Source organism: Crinia signifera, chromosome 4, assembly GCF_055691185.1.
Source record: "Crinia signifera chromosome 4, ASM5569118v1, whole genome shotgun sequence".
NCBI classification, from domain to species: domain Eukaryota; kingdom Metazoa; phylum Chordata; class Amphibia; order Anura; family Myobatrachidae; genus Crinia; species Crinia signifera.
Window position 1 is genome coordinate 110,314,114 of NC_139220.1, and position 20,751 is coordinate 110,334,864.

Here is a 20,751-nt window from a genome sequence, read left to right on the forward strand (position 1 = left end):
AAGTTCTAGAAACTACTCTAAACATAAATATAGTTAACAATTTAAAACAATAGCTGCTCGGGTATTTTTGCTGATTAGAAAAATTGTTCCATAACATAAGGAACCTTTACATTTTGTAGTATGATTCATCTACACATGAATATGTTTTATCATTGAAGGTTTACAGGAAGACCGGGTGCTTATTTAAGGCTTATAAACAGATGGCGACTGGAAGAGGTTAGTGCCTTCATTATATCTCATATACTTTATAACATATATATTATGGAGCCTTGCAAATAGTTCTTTGTATAACAGTTAGTTCAAATCAAGCTGCTTTTTTTCTTTTAAAGTACAAAATATAAATATACTTGTGCGTTCATGTGTCCAATCCATTTATCCTGTCCACTTTCCCCTCTAATCTGCAGTGCCACCCCAGTGGATGCCTTATTGATTTATGCATGCAGATGGGGATAATAATGGTACTGAAGCAAACGTGGAATAACTTCATGGAACTTGGTTACCCGTAAGTGACTGTTAACTTGTCAAAAACTCAAACATAAAAAGTGCAAATTACATTAACCGTGGGGCATCCAAACTTTTCTTCTTGGAGTGACATATTAAGGAAATGACTTCTTCTGGTCTTCTCACTATTAAGCTGGCCATACACACGCAGATTTATCTTCAGATCTGGCTGGTTGAAACAAAAACATGGTTATGTATGAGAGCAAATGACAGTTGACCATTTGCTTGGAAATGCTGGAAACCTGACAAACTGTCATTCAAAAATTATGCTGGGAGTGTCAAGGAAAAATGCAGACGTGCCTTATTATTTTAGGGGAGTGTGTGTGTGAGACGTCGGCTTTAGGTCTGATGTGCCTTTTTCCATCGCACCGCCAAGCAGGTCCAGGCTATGGGGTGCCTGCGATGACTTGTGCCCAGTCTAAAAAATGGTGAGCCTGTTACGGTGGGTTTTGGACATATTTGAACAGCTACAAATGGATGTGTAGCCGTACACATCCATTCGCACAGCGAGCGCATTCATTCACAAGGCGGAATTTCACTGTACGAGGGAGATGCCCAAACTGATTGCATTCGCAGCCATGCAATCAGGTTTAAATCGGGCCCTCTGTTCCTGTTCTATGCTCTCATTTCCTTCTGCTATACAGTCTTTAGTGCAGTGGTTCTCAACCTCGGTCCCCACACAGTGCACTTTTTCATGTCTCCACAAAGAATCAGTGAAATAATTATCTCCACCTGTGGATCTTTTAAAATGTGAGTAATGAGTGCACCTGTGCACATGCTGGGTGACCTAGAAAACATGAACTGTGTGGGGGTTTTGAGGACCAAGGTTGAGAACCACTGTTGTAGTGCCTGTCCTCCCTCATATAAAGGCCCCAATCCTTACAATCACTTCCCAGGTTCCTTTTATCTTCCTTGCATTATCCCTAATCTCATCCAAAGCAGCCTCAGGTCCTTGTCCACAATGTTAAGGCCCCCATACACTATGCGATTTTCGGCCGATTTCACCCGATATCGGCACTTTGGCCGATAAATCGGGTGACATCGGCCAAAAATCGCATGTGTTTGACATCTGATCTGATCTGATGCGCGGTCCCGTGCGCATCGGATCTGATCAGGTGATCGGACCTGCTGAACATAAGATATGTCGGCATCTGACCCATCATGGGCACATCGTGGGTGCTTTTGCACCCATGATGTATCAGATCCGATATATCTATATGTTTGTACCCTCCTCCCGCCCCCCGCAGCATGTGTACGTCACCGGAAATGGCTCGGCTGCTGGAGAGAACTTGAGAAGCCGCCGCAGCGTCCTCCTGTCAGGCTGTCACAAACGAAGTGATAGCACTGAGCGGTAAAAGAAGCAGTGCTCCGTCGCCTCTGGGCTGAGCTCCGGCAGTGTACGGCAGCTGATTGCCTGCACGGCTCTCTGTAGACTCCAGTGTTATAGGAATGTAACACAGGAGTCCACAGAGAGCCGCACAGACACCGTACGCTGCTGGGGCTCAGCCCGGAGGTGACAGAGCACTGCTTGTTGTTCACTTTCAGTAGATATTCATTTCCACAACAATCCCATCCGTGGTGTTAATGGTGATTAAAATATAACCAGAGTGACGATAAGTGAAAAGCGTTGGTTACGTAATAAGTCCGCAACCAACGTACCCTTTATACCTAACTGCGTGCGAACAAAACGTAGCGCAGCGCAGCGTACAGTCTATTGTATGTTATACACCAAGAACCGATACCTTAATAAGAGATCCTTTCGCAGGACTTTGTCTCCAATTGTGCGAATATACCTTAAAGGACAGAGTCCGCAATGTAAGGACAGAGTCCTTAATGTACCTTATCGCTATTATGCGAATAACTAGACACGACCACTGAATAGAAGTAAGGAGGTTAGAACTCCGTAAAAAGATTGTATTAAAGTCCCTAATGGACAAAAGGGGGTTACAGAAATAAGAATAAACAGGTATAACAAGTGATACAATACAATAACAATGAATACTAAACAAACTCTGCTAAGGGGAAAGAATACAAATACAAAACACAATCAGCCAACAATACTTTAAGAATAAATACCGTGAAAATGCAACCGTTTACCGTGGTCATCTAGTATGTGAAAAGCAGTCCGGTCAGAGCTCACTATCGTTCAGGAATGAGCGATAGTCCGGTAGGAAGGTCCAGGGAAAGTAGTTGTGCCGAAGAGACCCTGGCTGCTCTGGGTCGCATATCTTATAGGGTCAGAAGGGGGAGGTCAAAAGGCCATTCTCATTGGCCAGAGATCATATGTCCGGTCCACTGTGATTGGAGGTTAGACGCTGTACCTGGTCTGACCAGGTGCAGGGGAGGGAACTTTAAGAGTCCTTTGTTTGGTGGTTTCGGCGTCAGCAAGGATAAGAACCGGTTTGAGCTAGTTTCCTTTGTTAACTACTTACAACAGAAACTGTCTCTGGAATATGGATTTTTGTCCATAACTATCGGACAGTGTACATTGCGAAATATTCGCAATGACCGGAATACTTTGCATGATGAGCTGAGCGGAACGATACTAAACACGATACAGACAGATGTGTGCAGGGCTAACTAAGCTATGTGTGGCGTTCTAAACCTTTTAACTATATTTCCTTTCGTGTAAGTGTGTTATTATGAATTTATGTGTGATAGTATGTCTACTCTTCTGGTCCACATTGTCACACATACTCGGGTATGGAAACTTTATTTGCGCAACTCTGCGAACCAAAATGGCGGCCATACTATCACAAAATGGCGTGTGTGTACCTAGACTTCCACAGTCCACCCTTTAACAGTAAATATAAAACTGTTACATTACAAAATATTTCACACGACAAAACAGAAATTCATAATCCTAACAAAGAAATTGGGATCCATGAAATAAACATATAAGGGGAGTAAACCATCTGCTCTCGGCCGATCCAGGATCATGGATAAACGATGGGCCGCATTTATCGAACAATCTACTCAGGGTCACGAAGGATAATGTACAATTTTGGGATAAAAATAAAAACAGGGGTGGTTACAACATATACACGTTCACAAATATGGTTTCTTTAAAGGGAGGTGGTTTCGATTTTTGGGTCATATACCAAACCCTGGTCTTCCTCTGTATCCCTCGTTCTTACACTCATGATTTCGGTACGTTTTGCCTTTCCCCGGGTCACCACCTTTAAACATTTGAACAATAGCACAAAGACTATGATGGCACCACCGATGCAGAGAAGGAGTTTTCCTATGCTAGCTATGATCCCCTGCGCCCATTCTCCTAAACCAGAGAACCAGTGCATTGGATTCAACCAGGAGGTCCATTCGCTAACTTTGTTACCTATTTCTGCCTGGCTGATATTATGTTCCCTTCTAAATTCCCATTTAAGCTGAAGAATCTCATCCATCCGGTGATCGATGATTTCTTCTGGGTCTTCAGTATTGTTGGTGATATATGTACAGCATTTCACCCCAAACTGTGTAGAGAGGGTGACACAATATCCTCCTGTCATGGCTGTCAGATAGTTCAACACCATTCGATGTTGGACTAGCTCTCTTTTATACGCTTGCAACTCCTTCCCAGTGTATCTAAAGGTGTCATCATAAATCTCAGTGATGTTATCTACCAAGCTGGCTAATGCTTGTATGTATTTAAAATTGATAACTCCTCGGGCGGTATGGGTGATATCTAATGCAATGAGGAATTGGATACCGAACGACTCGTGTATCATTTCAGAAGCTAGGGGTTCTTTTCTTATTGTTAAATCCCTTTTATGGATTTGGTCATAATGGGTATGAGTGTAAGGAGGAGAAATACCTCTGTGTACGTTCATCATCTCATCGTGTGTGAGGGTCATCACTTCCGGTAACACTCTGCCTAGATAACAAATACCAACGTAGTTCATGGAGAGCCATTTGTACGCCCTTCTACCACAAATATAATAAACATCGTCAGGGAGAAAATAAGGGACAGAGTATTTCATTATCTTGTCACACATTATCCATAAGAACATCCCCGTCCCCTGCTCCCTGACTCGTTCCTCACATGTTTCTGGCTGTAGGGTCATATTACAGTAGCCGGCTGATACTCTGCCGGCCATCATTTTACTTTTCTTCACCGTGTAAACATATTTATAGTGTCTTCCACTGGTTCGGATTTTTAATAATAATTCTTTATCTATGGGCTCTCCATCTGGACGCTGGGAGTAAGTTATTGTCTGGTTTTGCCATGTCACTTCCCAAGTACCAATTGTTCTGGAACTTGAGAAGTTCATACATACCAGGGATTTATCCACTTGGTATGGGTGTAATCTAAGACTAGGGGACCTGGTATACAGGTATCTCTTATCCAATGGCCTCCCCTTATTTAATACGCTTATCTCTGAAATACTAAGCGGGTATGGGACTAGGCCTACACTACTCCTTTTATGTAATACTTGAGAACACACCCAGCATTCTGTTTGGTTTAAAACCTTACCCACTAATGAGTGGTAATCACTCAAAGGATGTTGGCCGGTAGTTGCCTTACTGGTCGACTGACATCGCTGGATGCATCCTTCTTCCATTTTAGGTTGACAATATCTACAGACACAGTACTCACCAGACAATAAATCATCACATAGCCCTTGAACTACGTTTTCCTCATACCTTTTACCTTCTCCTGTCATGGGTAAAGTGTCAAGCTGGTTTAGGGATTCTACCTCACCCATATCTGGGTCCATTATTACACTGTCAGGATTCCGCTCCGATCGCTCTAGAATGTGGCAGCCACCGAGTATTTTAGGATGAAGAGAAGAACACAGAAAGAAAACAAAGACATATGTGCATAACTGTGAACCTTTTGCTTGGAGTCCTTCCATCATCTCTACCAGGGGACTTGTATTTTGCTCTGCTTCTTAGACCTTTGTTCGCTCAGGTTGCTCGACCTTGGCTGCTTCTCAGTGTTCCCGAAACAATGCTTCTAGCGACACTTCTTCTCTCTCGCTCTCTGCACACTGGGATTCTGGGTTACTGGCTTTCTTGCAGTGGGACGAATGTATCCAAGTCTCTCTCTCTGCGACTTTAATTGATGTAGTGCTGGTCAACAAAACTTGGTACGGTCCTTCCCAACGGTCTATCAAACAACCTGAGCGTAAGAAATTTCGGATCATAACAAAGTCTCCTGGTTTAAGATTATGACAATTCTCGGTAGGCATATCAGGGTTCAGTAAATTCAGCTGCTTTTGTTGCTTCCTTAGCTGTTTGTTTAGCTTTAGGATATACTGTACAGTTAGCTCATTATTACATTTTAGATCATCCTGTGGGTCTATCATGATGTGTGGCTGCCGACCAAACAGTATTTCGAAGGGGGACAGGTTGAGCGGAGTCCTGGGAGTGGTCCTAATGCTATACAACACAATAGGCAGTGCCTCTGGCCATAACAACCCTGTTTCAGCCATAACTTTACCCAATTTGTTCTTAATAGTACCATTCATTCTCTCAACTTTGGCGCTCGCCTGGGGACGATATGGAGTATGAAGTTTACTATTAATCCCCAGGAGTTTACACATGATTTGGAAGACCTCTCCTGTGAAATGAGTGCCTCTGTCACTCTCAATGACCTTTGGGATACCATATCTACAGACAAACTCCTGACATATTTTCTTTGCTGTAAAGGTAGCAGTGTTGGAGGCAGCGGGGAAAGCCTCCACCCAGCTGGAAAACATGTCAACACAAACCAATACATATTTCAAATTTCTACAGGGTGGTAACTGTATGAAGTCGATTTGTATTACCTGGAAAGGGCCTTCTGTAGGAGGGATGTGGGATGGCTCTGTTGGGATGGCTTTTCCAACGTTCTTCCTCAAACAGGTGAGGCATGACATTGCCACTCTACCTGCTTGAGAAGCGAACCCTGGTGCACACCAGTAGGCCTTTACCAGCTTGCACATACCTTCCTTCCCAAGATGTGTCAGCCCATGGGCCGCCTCGGCTAGACTAGGAAGGTATGCTCTGGGGGCCACTGGTTTCCCGTGTCCATCTCTCCAAAGTCCGGTGGACTCTTGGCCACATCCCTTCGACTTCCATACTGCTCTTTCCTGTGGGGAACACAAATTCTGCATGTCTATCAGTTTGGATGTGGATACCATGTTCAGTGTACAAAGGTTGGTGGGATGGGTAAAAATATTTACAGGGCATGCGGCCCTTTTCGCTGCCTCATCAGCGCGGCTGTTACCAAGTGACACCGGGTCTTTCTCTGATGTGTGAGCTTTGCACTTGATAACAGCCACTCTGTCTGGAAGCTGGATAGCTCCCAGAAGTCTCCTAATGTACGTCGCATGCGCCACTGGTGTGCCAGCCGCCGTCATGAAATTTCGGAGGCGCCATAGGGCTCCAAAATCATGGACTACTCCGAAAGCATATCTGGAGTCGGTATATATGTTCACTGATTTCCCTTTAGCCAGTTCACATGCTCTGGTCAGTGCCACCAGTTCCGCTACTTGCGCTGAGTGAGGTGGTCCTAAGGGTTCAGCTTCCACAATACCTTCTCCATCTACTACCGCGTAGCCTGTGCAAAGCTCTCCCGTCTCCGTCTGTCTATGACAGCTACCATCTGTGAATAAGGTTATGTCTACCTCACTTAATGGGCTGTCGCTTATGTCAGGACGTGCTGTGAAGGTCTGATTCAGGTAGGTCATGCAATCATGTTTGTCCTCACTCTCACTAAACTCTGCTTTACCATATTCAGCAACATTTCCATCACCCTCCACCCTTTGTGCCTTGGAGGGCACATGAGGAAGAAATGTGGCTGGGTTTAATGTGTTGCATCTTTTGATGGTAATATTTACTGGGGCCATCAGCGCCAGTTCCCACTTAGTGAACCGTGCTGAGGACACATGACGTGTTTGGGCAGAATTTAGGAGAGCAGAGACAGCATGGGGAGCATGAACAGTTAAATCGTGTCCCAGCACTACGTCCTCACTCTTACTTACTAGTTGTGCTATTGCAGCCACACTTCGTAAGCAAGTTGGGAGTGAGCGTGCTACTGTGTCCAGCTGGCCACTGTAGTACGCTATTGGTCGGTTGGCATCACCATGTTTTTGTACAAGCACTCCTGCCGCACACCCACCTGATTCAGTTCCGTACAGTTCAAAGGGTTTCCCATAATCTGGCATTCCTAGTGCTGGGGCCTTGGTTAGGCTCACCTTTAGTTCCTCGAAAGCCAGCTCAGATTCCTCAGTATGAGAGACCCGATCAGGCTTAGTTGAGGAAACCATCTCTTGCAGTGGTAATGCCAGAATAGAGAATCCTGGGATCCAATTGCGACAGTATCCACACATGCCTAGGAACGTACGGATCTGATGTTGGGTCTGTGGCAGTACCATGTTCTGAATCGCTTGGATTCTGTCGTCGGTGAGGTGTCTCAGCCCTTGGGTAAGACAGTGGCCCAGATATTTAACCCTGGTCTGGCATAATTGCAGCTTATCCTTTGATACTTTATGTCCTGTTTCTGAGAGATGCATCAGTAGCTGTCTAGTGTCATCCACTGATGACTCCAGTGATTCAGAACACAACAATAAGTCATCCACATATTGTATCAGTATCGAACCCCTCATGGGTTGAAAGGATTGCAAACAATCATGCAAGGCCTGGGAGAAGATGCTGGGGCTGTCTATGAACCCCTGGGGGAGTCTTGTCCAGGTATACTGTACTCCTCTGTAAGTAAAAGCGAACAGATACTGGCTGTCAGGATGCAAAGGGACGGAGAAGAATGCTGAACACAAATCAATGACTGTGAAATGTGTACAGTGGGGTGGGATTTGCATGAGGATGACAGCTGGGTTTGGCACTACGGGGAATTGGCTCTCGACTACCTTGTTTACCCCTCTCAAATCCTGCACTAGTCTGTAGCCCCTCCCCCCGCTCTTTTTCACAGGAAAGATGGGACTATTGGCCGTGCTGGAAGTTCTAACTAGGATTTCCTGTTGGAGCAATCGTTGGATCACTGGAAATATTCCTAGCTCAACTTCAGGTTTTAAAGGGTATTGCGGTATTTTTGGGGCTATCCTGCCTTCTTTTAAGCGGATTTCTACTGGAGCTACATTTGCCATCAGCCCAGCATCCTGTCCATCTTTAGTCCAAAGGGAACTCGGTATTTGTGCTGTAATTTCAGCTACCCTAGATGGATTTGATTCTACAACAGTGGAACACAACATTAGCCTCTGAGGACTATCCAGCATATCTTGCACTTCTTGTGTAAGATTTCTAGGAGTGTCCAGAAATACCCCATCGGGGGTGCAATAGATGACACATCCCATTTTGCATAGTAAATCTCTACCCAGGAGGTTAGTCGGGGCCGCTGCAGCCAACAGAAAAGAGTGTTTGGTATGCAGAGGCCCGATTGTAACCTCCGCTGGTTTTGTCAGTGGGTAATGTTGTATTTTTCCTGTTACCCCAATTGCCGCTACTGATTGGTTAGTGAAACCCAAGTGAAGAGGAGTGTTGAGAACAGATCTGGCCGCCCCTGTATCAACCAAAAAGGTTTGTCTTACTCCAGCTATATCAACCTTCACCTGAGGTTCCTCTCCAAGGTGTTGTGTTAGTCTAACTGGCTGTAGGATACAGGTATGACCTGTTTCCTATGGTCTGACCTGGGTTGCCCTTAGCACAGTGTCAGCCATCAGATGGGGAGGAGGCATGTTGCGTGACCTGTCTGTCTCCTCCCATTGTCTAGGTGCTGGGTATCTCCGTGTCTCACCTTTGTGAGATTCCCATTCTCGCTTATGTGTCTGATAACTCCTGTGGTTTCCGAACCTACACTGAGCTGCAATGTGTCCCTCCTTATTGCAGTTGTAACAGATAATTGGCTTTCTACCTGTTTCCCTGGTGTTTCGTTGTTGGTATGCAGCTTTGTTTGGGGCATTAGTAAGGGCTTGGATGCTAACCATCATCAGTTTGTCAGTTTGCAGTTCCCTGTGCTTCTTAATGTTGCGGTCGTGGTCCACAGCAGATTCCCGTAGGGCATCCACTGTCATTCCACGCCAATTTGGGAAAGAGGTTTGGACTCTGGCTCTCAGGTTTTCCCTAAGCCCTTCCACCAGCACAGAGACAATCATCTCCCTCAGGTGGGGGTCGTCCTTAGGCTCGGAGACACCAGTGTACTTTGATACCTCCAGTAAGGCTTTTGTAAAATAATCAGCAGCAGTTTCGCCATCTTTCTGTTTGATGGTGAAAATCTTGCTATATTCTACTGCCGCAGGAAAATATACTCCCAACTGTAAGTTAATCAGGCGTATATTCTCCTGGTTGATCTCATCATTTATCTCCTTGTCCACTTTCAATCCACTATCCTGAATGAATTTCGGGATGTCAATGTGAGTGGGGAGACAGGCCCTCAACATGATTCTCCAATCCTTGTTGGTGGGCTCATCAGAGTTTCCTAGATCCCTTACAAATTTCCGGCACACTGCCAGATCTTTCCTAGGATCAGGGAAATCTGTAATGATGGACCGCAGCTCTAACCGTGTCCATGGGTTTAGCATGGTCATCTTTCTGGTAGGTATCACACCCTCTCTGTCTGCCTTACCATAGGGAACCTCCAGTGTGCGTACAGGGTATGTTTGTACCACATTCGCATTACTGGGACCTGCTTGGGAGTCATTTGTGTCTGTGCTGTGTGGTGCATCATTACCTGAGTCCAATACTATGCTGTTGGCATCAGCCGTCTCCTCCTCCTGTGCTGGGGCCTCAACAGCGGGTTGAGCTTTTCCCTCAATCATATTAATTGCATGAGAGACGGCCAGTGCCAACAGCTGCTCGTTTTCCTCTCGGGTTTCCTTGTAAGGGGATAAAACAGGGTACAAGTTAGTAACAGGTACATTATTACTTAGGTCTTTCTTATGAGACATTAACCCCTTCGGCACATATGGGGGTGGGGGAGCTGATTCTAGTGTGGCAGCGGTTGCATTTGCATTTTTATTGTGGCTGATTGCATCAGGTATTGCCAGACCTCTGGCTCCCCATTGTTCCTGTCCTTCCTTCTGCCACAATTTAAGAATATTTATATGCTTCACTCTCTCCTTACGACTGGAGAGTAGGCATATTTCATCTTTTACTGCCGATAAGATTTCTGGATCGAAGCTACCAACACTGGGAAATTCTAACTTGCTGCCTTGTGTCATTTTTCTCCATTTATTTTGGTAAACAACTGCGAGTTCACCGTGCTTCCTGCACATAATAAAAGCAGCCGATCCTCTTGGCCGGCTTGCTTCCTCCCTATCTTGCACGTTATCACAGCGTGACCCGTTATTACCCATAGTTACAGGAATAAACGTTCACAGCTTAATAGATATCGGTGGGTTATTACTTATCTGAGAGCTCCCCAAACACTCACTTCTACAGCTTCCTAGAACATCCCACAGTCAAGCAGGTGCGAAGGATACGAGGTATTATACTCAATCACCAAGCTCTCAACTAGCAGCGAACTTCTAGCCAACTTGCTTGATGCGGCACAATTTTTCCAGGGTATAACAAACTTGTTTTCCTATACCCCCAAAAATCGGATTTCTAAAGTAGCTAATCGGAAACAAGTGCGTTCCGATATATCTTCTTGTACCCTCCTAGCGGAATTAATTCCACTGAAGGGGCAGTTCCTATGTGTACGTCGGCACGTACACCCTGTCCTAACTGGACCTGTCCTATTACACTGCGCTTGGGTTGTGTCCGTCCCACACCCGTCCGCCTCAGTTCTTTTTCACACTGGGCGCTATTTACACCTAGGTCTTATGCTTATTTTTGAAATATTTCTGTACAGAAAATTTTTTTCCCAGGCCGGTAGCTTTTCACTAGATTCTTATGCAGGTATAAATCCCTTATAATAAGCTATAGGAATCTATTAAAATAATGCTTGAGTTGCTTGCTTATGAGAAAATGAACAAAAAGAAAACCTTATTTTCTTTTCTTAAATCACCGCTTCATTCGCAGTATATTACTATACTGTTTAAATAAAGCTAGTGGTTTAAATACTGTTCACTTCTTCCTATGTGTGCTGCGTGTGCAGTACCAATGAACAGCCACGTGTGTACGTGCGCTTGTTCACAGGCCGCCGATGAATCGGCCACCCACGTGTTCTATAGTGTATTTGCAAGGTTGCGCTCGGGTTTCGCTATACGCAGTAATTGCGCCTAAATGTGGAATAAATCCCTTAACTCTGTCCGAGAGTTACGTATCAAGATGTGAAATAAATCCCGCACTTAATCCGTAAACCACGTACAAAGATGCGAAACTTTCCCGATGTGGGCACGTGCGCGCGCACCTTGCGTAATACACAATAGACGCTTTACGTTACTGCAAAAGGCCCAGGACTTGTCGCCACGTGGCGGAGTCCCTGTTTTTGCGGTAGCTAACAATAAACAATTATAGTTTTGCACAGAGGGGATCCTCTATGTACTATAATAAACACAGATTCCACGTGTGCGAACCTTATCGCACGTGGTACATATACTATAATAAACAAGCAGCCCAAGACACTATACCCCGTTAAACTACTTGTGGCAGGCAGAAGTACAGTTTACTAAACACTTAGGTATGATATGCTTTAAAACATGTGGCTTTCACTTATTGTACTCCGGGTTCAGCGCTAGCACTTCCCGAACCCCGCACCGCCGCGGACTCGGCCTATCCAGCAATGGAAACAAATAAATACTTCCACCCTTTTGCTGGTATAGGTCGAGTCGCACGCCTGGTACTGAGTTCCGGACTGTGAAACGACCGGGCGAGCACCCCAATTGTTAATGGTGATTAAAATATAACCAGAGTGACGATAAGTGAAAAGCGTTGGTTACGTAATAAGTCCGCAACCAACGTACCCTTTATACCTAACTGCGTGCGAACAAAACGTAGCGCAGCGCAGCGTACAGTCTATTGTATGTTATACACCAAGAACCGATACCTTAATAAGAGATCCTTTCGCAGGACTTTGTCTCCAATTGTGCGAATATACCTTAAAGGACAGAGTCCGCAATGTAAGGACAGAGTCCTTAATGTACCTTATCGCTATTATGCGAATAACTAGACACGACCACTGAATAGAAGTAAGGAGGTTAGAACTCCGTAAAAAGATTGTATTAAAGTCCCTAATGGACAAAAGGGGGTTACAGAAATAAGAATAAACAGGTATAACAAGTGATACAATACAATAACAATGAATACTAAACAAACTCTGCTAAGGGGAAAGAATACAAATACAAAACACAATCAGCCAACAATACTTTAAGAATAAATACCGTGAAAATGCAACCGTTTACCGTGGTCATCTAGTATGTGAAAAGCAGTCCGGTCAGAGCTCACTATCGTTCAGGAATGAGCGATAGTCCGGTAGGAAGGTCCAGGGAAAGTAGTTGTGCCGAAGAGACCCTGGCTGCTCTGGGTCGCATATCTTATAGGGTCAGAAGGGGGAGGTCAAAAGGCCATTCTCATTGGCCAGAGATCATATGTCCGGTCCACTGTGATTGGAGGTTAGACGCTGTACCTGGTCTGACCAGGTGCAGGGGAGGGAACTTTAAGAGTCCTTTGTTTGGTGGTTTCGGCGTCAGCAAGGATAAGAACCGGTTTGAGCTAGTTTCCTTTGTTAACTACTTACAACAGAAACTGTCTCTGGAATATGGATTTTTGTCCATAACTATCGGACAGTGTACATTGCGAAATATTCGCAATGACCGGAATACTTTGCATGATGAGCTGAGCGGAACGATACTAAACACGATACAGACAGATGTGTGCAGGGCTAACTAAGCTATGTGTGGCGTTCTAAACCTTTTAACTATATTTCCTTTCGTGTAAGTGTGTTATTATGAATTTATGTGTGATAGTATGTCTACTCTTCTGGTCCACATTGTCACACATACTCGGGTATGGAAACTTTATTTGCGCAACTCTGCGAACCAAAATGGCGGCCATACTATCACAAAATGGCGTGTGTGTACCTAGACTTCCACAGTGGTACACTCCCCCAGACCAGCACTATTTATCATACCCACCGCACACACTGCCCTGTTAATCATCAGAACAGTTCCTTAGGTTATCACTCTCTGATTTATTTCAGCATGCGTGTCAGCTAACCGCTGTCCCTCCTCTCCACATCTCACTTTCACCAGGCTCAGCAGCACACCTCCCCAAGCAGGGGACACACTACACGTACAACTGTTAAAACTGTAACTAGTCCTGTAACCAATTATACCGTCAATTAACAATATATGTACCCCAGCTACATTACTGGGGGGGGGGGGCGCTACAGTTTAGGAGCAGCTACGCTGGGGCAGTGGGGGTGGGGGGCTACACTGAAACATTTGGGGACAACTAGAAATAATTATATTAAGGTGTGTACACACGGGAGCAATATTAGCTGAGCGACCATATTGCCAGTGATTTGGAGCGCAGCTTGCAATAAATCGCCAGCTGCGCGCTCCCGTGTGCACTCCCTGCGACCAGCGGCTTTCCCCGGCGAACGCTGTGCCGGGAGGTCAGCGCCGGGGAGATCAGCGTTGATCTCCCCAGCCCCGTGCCGCTGCTCCCTCCCTCTTCCCATGAAAGTGACAGCAGCAGCGTCTGCTGCTGCTGCGCTCCCCCTCCGCCCCGTAGCAGTGTCTCCTTTTCATCGCTGATGAAAAGGAGACACTGAGCAATATGATTGCTGGGGATATATTGCTAGCAATATATCCCCAGCAATCATATAACCCCGTGTGTACACAGCATTAGTAACAATATTATTAAATCAATATTATTAGTATAATATTAAATAAAATAAAAACTATAAAAAAATAGAAACCGGCTCCAGGTCTCCTGGCACAGGGGTTGTGGGCTCATAGGGACAGCCTAGGATCCGGGAGTTGTGGGCTCGGGATGCAGTTAAAATCCTGGCGGTCGGGATCCCGGCATTCAGAATCCCGACCGCCGAAATCCCGACACATTCTCCCTCCGTGGGTGTCCACGACACCCCTGGAGGGAGAATAAAATAGCGTGGCGAGCGCAGCAAGCCCGCAAGGGGGGGCGATCCACGTCCCCACCCCTTGTTGGGATTTCGGTTGTCGGTATTCCGGCGTTGGGATTCTGAATGCCGGGATCCCGACCGCCGGGATTCAGTACTGAATCTGTGGGCTCATAGGGACAGCCTAGGAACAGGGAGTTGTGGGCTCATAGGGACAGCCTAGGATCAGGGAGTTCGCTGACGGCTCAGGGAAGCTGACACTGTGCGCCAGATAAATCACATGTGATTTATCTGACGCAAATTGGATGTATAAAACGGCACACCAAGTGTCAAATTGTATGTAGGCCCCCTGGGAAGCTGCCGGGGAAGTTCAAGGGAAATCAGATGCAATTTACAGGTCAGATAAATCTTACTAGTGTATGGGGGCCTTTACTCTGTGGCTGGATAGGAGGCTCAGGATGCCGACAGGGGATCACAGCCAGTCCCCTCTGGGCATCTTGACCCAATATTAACATCTGAGTGGTGATATTGTGGTGTTGACATTATAAATGTCAATATGGCAATTTCTGACTATGTGGCTGGATCCTGTTTGGGGGATGGCCTGAAGGGGGATACCTAGATAGGATGCTGCTTATACTTTGGTAGTATTGTGTTAGGATTCTGAGAGGGAGTACCTGTGAGAACCAGGCAAAGTAAGCTTGGAATGGCAGACGTCCAGGGGACTTCTGGACAGTCACCCCAGAAGTAAGACCCACAGAGGTCATTAGCATGTCTTCTTGCCTACCGTAGCCACTTTCCCATAACTCAATACATGCCTACAGGTACTAGGATGGCACCAGGACTTACGCCACTGTGTGAGCTTACCCCCCGAATTATTGGGGCTGCTGTCGGTAGGATATATCTGGATACGGACAGATGTAGGAAATGATATACTATACAATGTGAGGAGTAGCGGAGGAGGTCGGGAGTGTGACCATGGTTATTGGCAATATGCGAAACAGGGGTACACAAAGAATATACTCTCGTACACAATGACAGGGGAAAACCCTGACGTAAGAAAATGTATACCACACAAAATGCACACTAAATACCAAAAACAATACAAGACATGCATAAAGAATAATAAAAGAGTACATCTGATTACAGGCAGGAGTCCCAGCAGAGACAGAGCGTCAGCATGCAGGACTGGTATACATCCAAATATGAAGGAACTGTGCAGCTGGTGCAGTTTAAAAGAGGAGCGTCCAATCAGCCCCTAATCAAGGAAATGCTAGATTGTGTGCAGCTGCCCTGCTGCACTCCTCCCTGACCTGCTCCCGTTTAAATTAACTATCTAGGCAACCTGGTGGCTTCCCGGCGCTCAGCAAGCACTGATGCTGCAGCGCGAGGCTCAAGCTGTTCCCGCACTTCCCCGGCAATACAGCATCTGTGTTGCCAGGACTCAGTAGCCGGTTGAGAGCCGCCAGGTTGCAGCATCCCGGTTGCCTAGCAATGGCTGGGAGCTGTGATCTCATTGAGCCGTGCAGTGGCTCCTAACATATCCTCTTTGCCTAGCTTGTGGGCAGGGATATCTTCAAGATTCCAGTCTGGTCAGGGGGCCACATTGGAGCAGGCTGCGTTTGGACTGTGGCCCATAGTTTGGGTGCCCCTGTATTAAACTTAGTAGTGAAACCAAACTGGAGCACACTGGGAGAATTTTGATTTGTGCATATTATGTTTTTGCCTGTGTATGTGGTCAACACTGCTGCTGAATTTGGTAAAAATGTCTGTAGTGCTTGAGCAAGTCTACAAAAATGATATACTATACAGGTAAAGTTTTGCATCAATGCAAATGTGCTCAATATTATTAGAAGAATAATTGAAATGAGAAATCCAAACTTTCCTTTGTGAACAATGTTTGTTGTCCATCCAGTTTAATCCAGAATTGGTGGACACGCAGAAGGTTACGGCAAGAACACGGTGCTCATGGGAAAGCTAGTTTTCCTCAATGGGAGAAAGACTATAACCTGCAGCCCATCAATGCTTATGGATTATTTGAAGAATACCTTGAAATGAGTGAGTTTTTGGTTGTTTTCTATTGTTGTTGGTTTGTTTTCTATTTGCAATGCTACTGTAGCATTTTTGTATGATGATAGAAGACTTGAAGTTATATGGTTGGAGTTTCTGTCGCTGCTGTTCCTAGGGCCAGTACCTGATCATCTCTTTCACCATCAGCTGGTTGCGTAACCCATGCGGTAGTGCAAGCCGGATGGAGATCCTGACCTCGTCCCTCCCTTGCTCCGTTTTGAGAAATAGAGGTTGTCACTGAACCCTCCCGCCCTCCAAATGACAGCAGATTGTCACTCACAAATGAGCTGCTGTGTCACAGAACCTGTTTGCGCACATGCAGAACTATGTCTGCGCATGCACAAAGTACTGAACACCGGTAATTCACTGTGCAAGATGGCACCCCACATCTGAATCAGGCCCAATGGTAATGGTAGTGCATCACAACTACATCTGAGTTACAAGTGCATCTGAGTTACGTATGCAGGGGCAGGCGTCTGACGTCACATGACGTCAGCACCTACCCCGTTCTTGGACATTTTCGAGGCATATAAAAGTCAGTTTAAACTTTCGGTACTTGTGTACAATCACGGCTCCCACGATGTCCATCGCATAGCAAAAAATCACATCGCATCGCATGTGATCCCATGCGATTTTTAACAGAAATGCATCCAAATGCATTGAAATTAGTATCAAACATGTTCAATGTTCCCCAAATGTCTTTTTCTTGGCTGTACTTCCCCCACTATCAACGCGAACCTGACGCGTGGCGAGCGTCGGCGGTACGCGTCCTACGACCTTTTCATACCCCCACTATCCACGTCGGCGTGGAGTTGAGAATAGAAAGTGTGGCGAGCGCAGCGAGCCACCGAGCCCGAAGTGTGGCGAGCGGACACGGATACCTTCACAGGTATACGCTTCCCCTCGCGGGCTTCACAAATGTCCGCGTCCCCTCGTGGGGCCCGTTGCGCTCGCCACGCTTCGGGCTCGGTGGCTCGCTGCGCTCGCCACACTTTCTATTCTCAAACCATGCCGACATGGATAGTGGGGGTATGAAAAGGTCGTAGGACGCGTACCGCCGCCGCTCGCCACGCTTCGGGTTCGCATTGATAGTGGGGGTAGTACAGGCTCAAAAATGACATTTGGGGGCCATTGAACATGTTTGATACTAATTTCAATGCATTTGGATGCATTTCTGTTAAAAATCGCATGCGATTTTTCAAAAATGCTTAAAAACTGCAAAAATGCCATCGCATGCCACTACATTTGGCATGCGATGGCATGCGATGGGAGCCGTGAAAGTACACAAGTACCAAACTTTCATCCTATGAACGCTCGTTAAGGAGCAAATCACCTCTGCTTAATGAGCAGGAGTGAATCAGGGCAGGCCATAAGTCCCTGCATTCTGTTTAAGCAGGCTAGGGTTTGATGAAAACTTAAATATGAAAATCTTTTGATAGATTTATTAAGCATCTTCTTTTGAATATTTAAAGATTTATCCCTTTTAACTTTTTTTTAATTTCTAACTATTTACTTTTTTTCTTTCCTTTTTCCCTATACTGGACTGAAAAGTCCATATTTGTGCTTTCAGTTCTGTTGCATATACGCAAGCTTGCTAGCTGACACAGCCATGTGCATCGTTACTGATGCATTCTGCGCCTGTACAGACATTCCTCACTTAACGAGCGGGTTCCGGTCCTACAACTCGGTCATTAATCAAATTGGTCGTTAAATGAACGTGTATAAAAATACATAATATAAGTACAGTACACTTCTAAATAAAGAAAAGTCATATTCCTCCTATTCTCTGACATGTCGCGGAGACGCTGCAAAAAGTGTGCAGCACGGGTCACTAAACAGTCTGGGCGGGTCATAAGTACGAATGGGTAGGCGGGACGCAAGGGTGGGGTCGTAAGTCTGAATGGTTAAAAATCGCTGTCAGGGACAGCGAGCCCCTGCGGCATTGAATAAAGTGAGAGGGAGGGCTGGCAGCAAATGCTCCAGCCATCCGGAACCCAACGATTGTGCAGCAAATCCTAAACAGGATTCGCTGCACATCGCGTTTAAAAACATTGAATACTAGCCACAGAATCCCTGCACCAATTTCAGTAGTATACACAATACAGTTTTAACACCACTGCCAATGCATTGGAAAATTGGTGATTTTTAGAACGGCATCTTTGGTTCAGTTTTGATGATGAGCCAATTTACAGTTACAGAATACTTACTGTACTTATACATAATGGTACTTGTGTACTTTCACGGCTCCCATCGCATGCCATCGCATGCCAAATGTAGTGGCATGCGATGGGATGCGATTTTTGCAGGTTTTAAGCATTTTTTAGAAAAATCGCATGCGATCGCGACCTGTGTCGCTGCTGTTCCTAGGGCCAGTACCTGATCATCTCTTTCACCATCAGCTGGTTGCGTAACCCATGCGGTAGTGCAAGCCGGATGGAGATCCTGACCTCGTCCCTCCCTTGCTCCGTTTTGAGAAATAGAGGTTGTCACTGAACCCTCCCGCCCTCCAAATGACAGCAGATTGTCACTCACAAATGAGCTGCTGTGTCACAGAACCTGTTTGCGCACATGCAGAACTATGTCTGCGCATGCACAAAGTACTGAACACCGGTAATTCACTGTGCAAGATGGCACCCCACATCTGAATCAGGCCCAATGGTAATGGTAGTGCATCACAACTACATCTGAGTTACAAGTGCATCTGAGTTACGTATGCAGGTGCAGGCGTCTGACATCACATGACGTCAGCACCTACCCCGTTCTTGGACATTTTCGAGGCATATAAAAGTCAGTTTAAACTTTCGGTACTTGTGTACAATCACGGCTCCCACGATGTCCATCGCATAGCAAAAAATCACATCGCATCGCATGTGATCCCATGCGATCCCATGCGATTTTTAACAGAAATGCATCCAAATGCATTGAAATTAGTATCAAACATGTTCAATGTTCCCCAAATGTCTTTTTCTTGGCTGTACTTCCCCCACTATCAACGCGAACCTGACGCGTGGCGAGCGTCGGCGGTACGCGTCCTACGACCTTTTCATACCCCCACTATCCACGTCGGCGTGGAGTTGAGAATAGAAAGTGTGGCGAGCGCAGCGAGCCACCGAGCCCGAAGCGTGGCGAGCGGGCACGGATACCTTCACAGGTATACGCTTCCCCTCGCGGGCTTCACAGGTGTCCGCGTCCCCTCGTGGGGCCCGTTGCGCTCGCCACGCTTCGGGCTCGGTGGCTCGCTGCGCTCGCCACACTTTCTATTCTCAACTCCATGCCGACATGGATAGTGGGGGTATGAAAAGGTCGTAGGACGCGTACCGCCGCCGCTCGCCACGCTTCGGGTTCGCATTGATAGTGGGGGTAGTACAGGCTCAAAAATGACATTTGGGGGCCATTGAACATGTTTGATACTAATTTCAATGCATTTGGAGGCATTTCTGTTAACCCCTTCACGACATTTGACGTATATATACGTCATGGCCGGGAAGTACTTCCCGACACATGACGTATATATACGTCATGACTTCTAACTGTCCCCGCGTCTATAGACGCGGGGACAGAGGGACGATGTCTGCTGTCCTTGACAGCAGACATGTCCCTGCATGCCCAGGTGGGGCTGCGATGCCGCCCCCCCGTCGGCGATCGCTGTGATTGGCTGTTCAGTGTGAACAGCGATCGGTGACACGCGATCGGAGGTGATTGGTGCTGTAAAGTACAGCACCAATCACCGCGGGGTGTAAGGGTGACACTGGTGTCACCCCACCTCACCCCGCCCGCCCCCAAAGGCCGTGATTGGTCCGTCGGACCGACGGACCAATCACAGCCATGGAGGGGGGTTTAAACTAACGGGGACTGCACTGCAGACGCCATTCCGGTCTGGAATTGCGTGCAGTGCGGTCACCGTGCCTAGCTGCCGCGATATACTGACCAGAACCTTGCAAAATACTTACCTGATCCTTGCCTGCTTCATCACTGCTTGTAGTGTGCTGGATGCTTCCTGGATCCTGTTACTTGTGACTTCCTGTGAACTTGTGCTGCTGCAGTGTAATAGCGTTAGTTAGATAGAGAGAGATAGAGAGAGATAGTGTCAGAGAGTGCTATATTTTGTGCTGCTGCAGTGTGATATAGTTATAGAGAGAGAGATAGAGAGAGATAGAGAGAGATAGAGAGAGATAGAGAGATATAGAGAGAGATAGAGAGAGAGATAGAGAGGCCTAGTGACA

The 20,751-nt window shown here is 46.3% G+C and overlaps 1 protein-coding gene and 1 long non-coding RNA gene across 4 annotated transcripts in view; one reads left to right on the plus strand and one right to left on the minus strand.

The window, feature by feature from the left end:
* The window catches only part of ANO4 (anoctamin 4), a 231,490-nt gene that overhangs the window by 181,563 nt on the left and 29,176 nt on the right, over positions 1–20,751 (plus strand). For all 3 annotated transcript variants that reach the window (XM_083182214.1, XM_083182215.1, XM_083182216.1), the window contains 3 exons: positions 159–216; positions 405–502; positions 16,374–16,516. In XM_083182214.1, coding sequence (XP_083038340.1) covers positions 159–216; positions 405–502; positions 16,374–16,516 — 299 coding nt within the window. The remainder of the gene's footprint in view (positions 1–158; positions 217–404; positions 503–16,373; positions 16,517–20,751) is intronic.
* Positions 1–20,751, minus strand: part of LOC146074287 (uncharacterized) — a 133,264-nt gene that overhangs the window by 78,790 nt on the left and 33,723 nt on the right. The window lies entirely within an intron of this gene.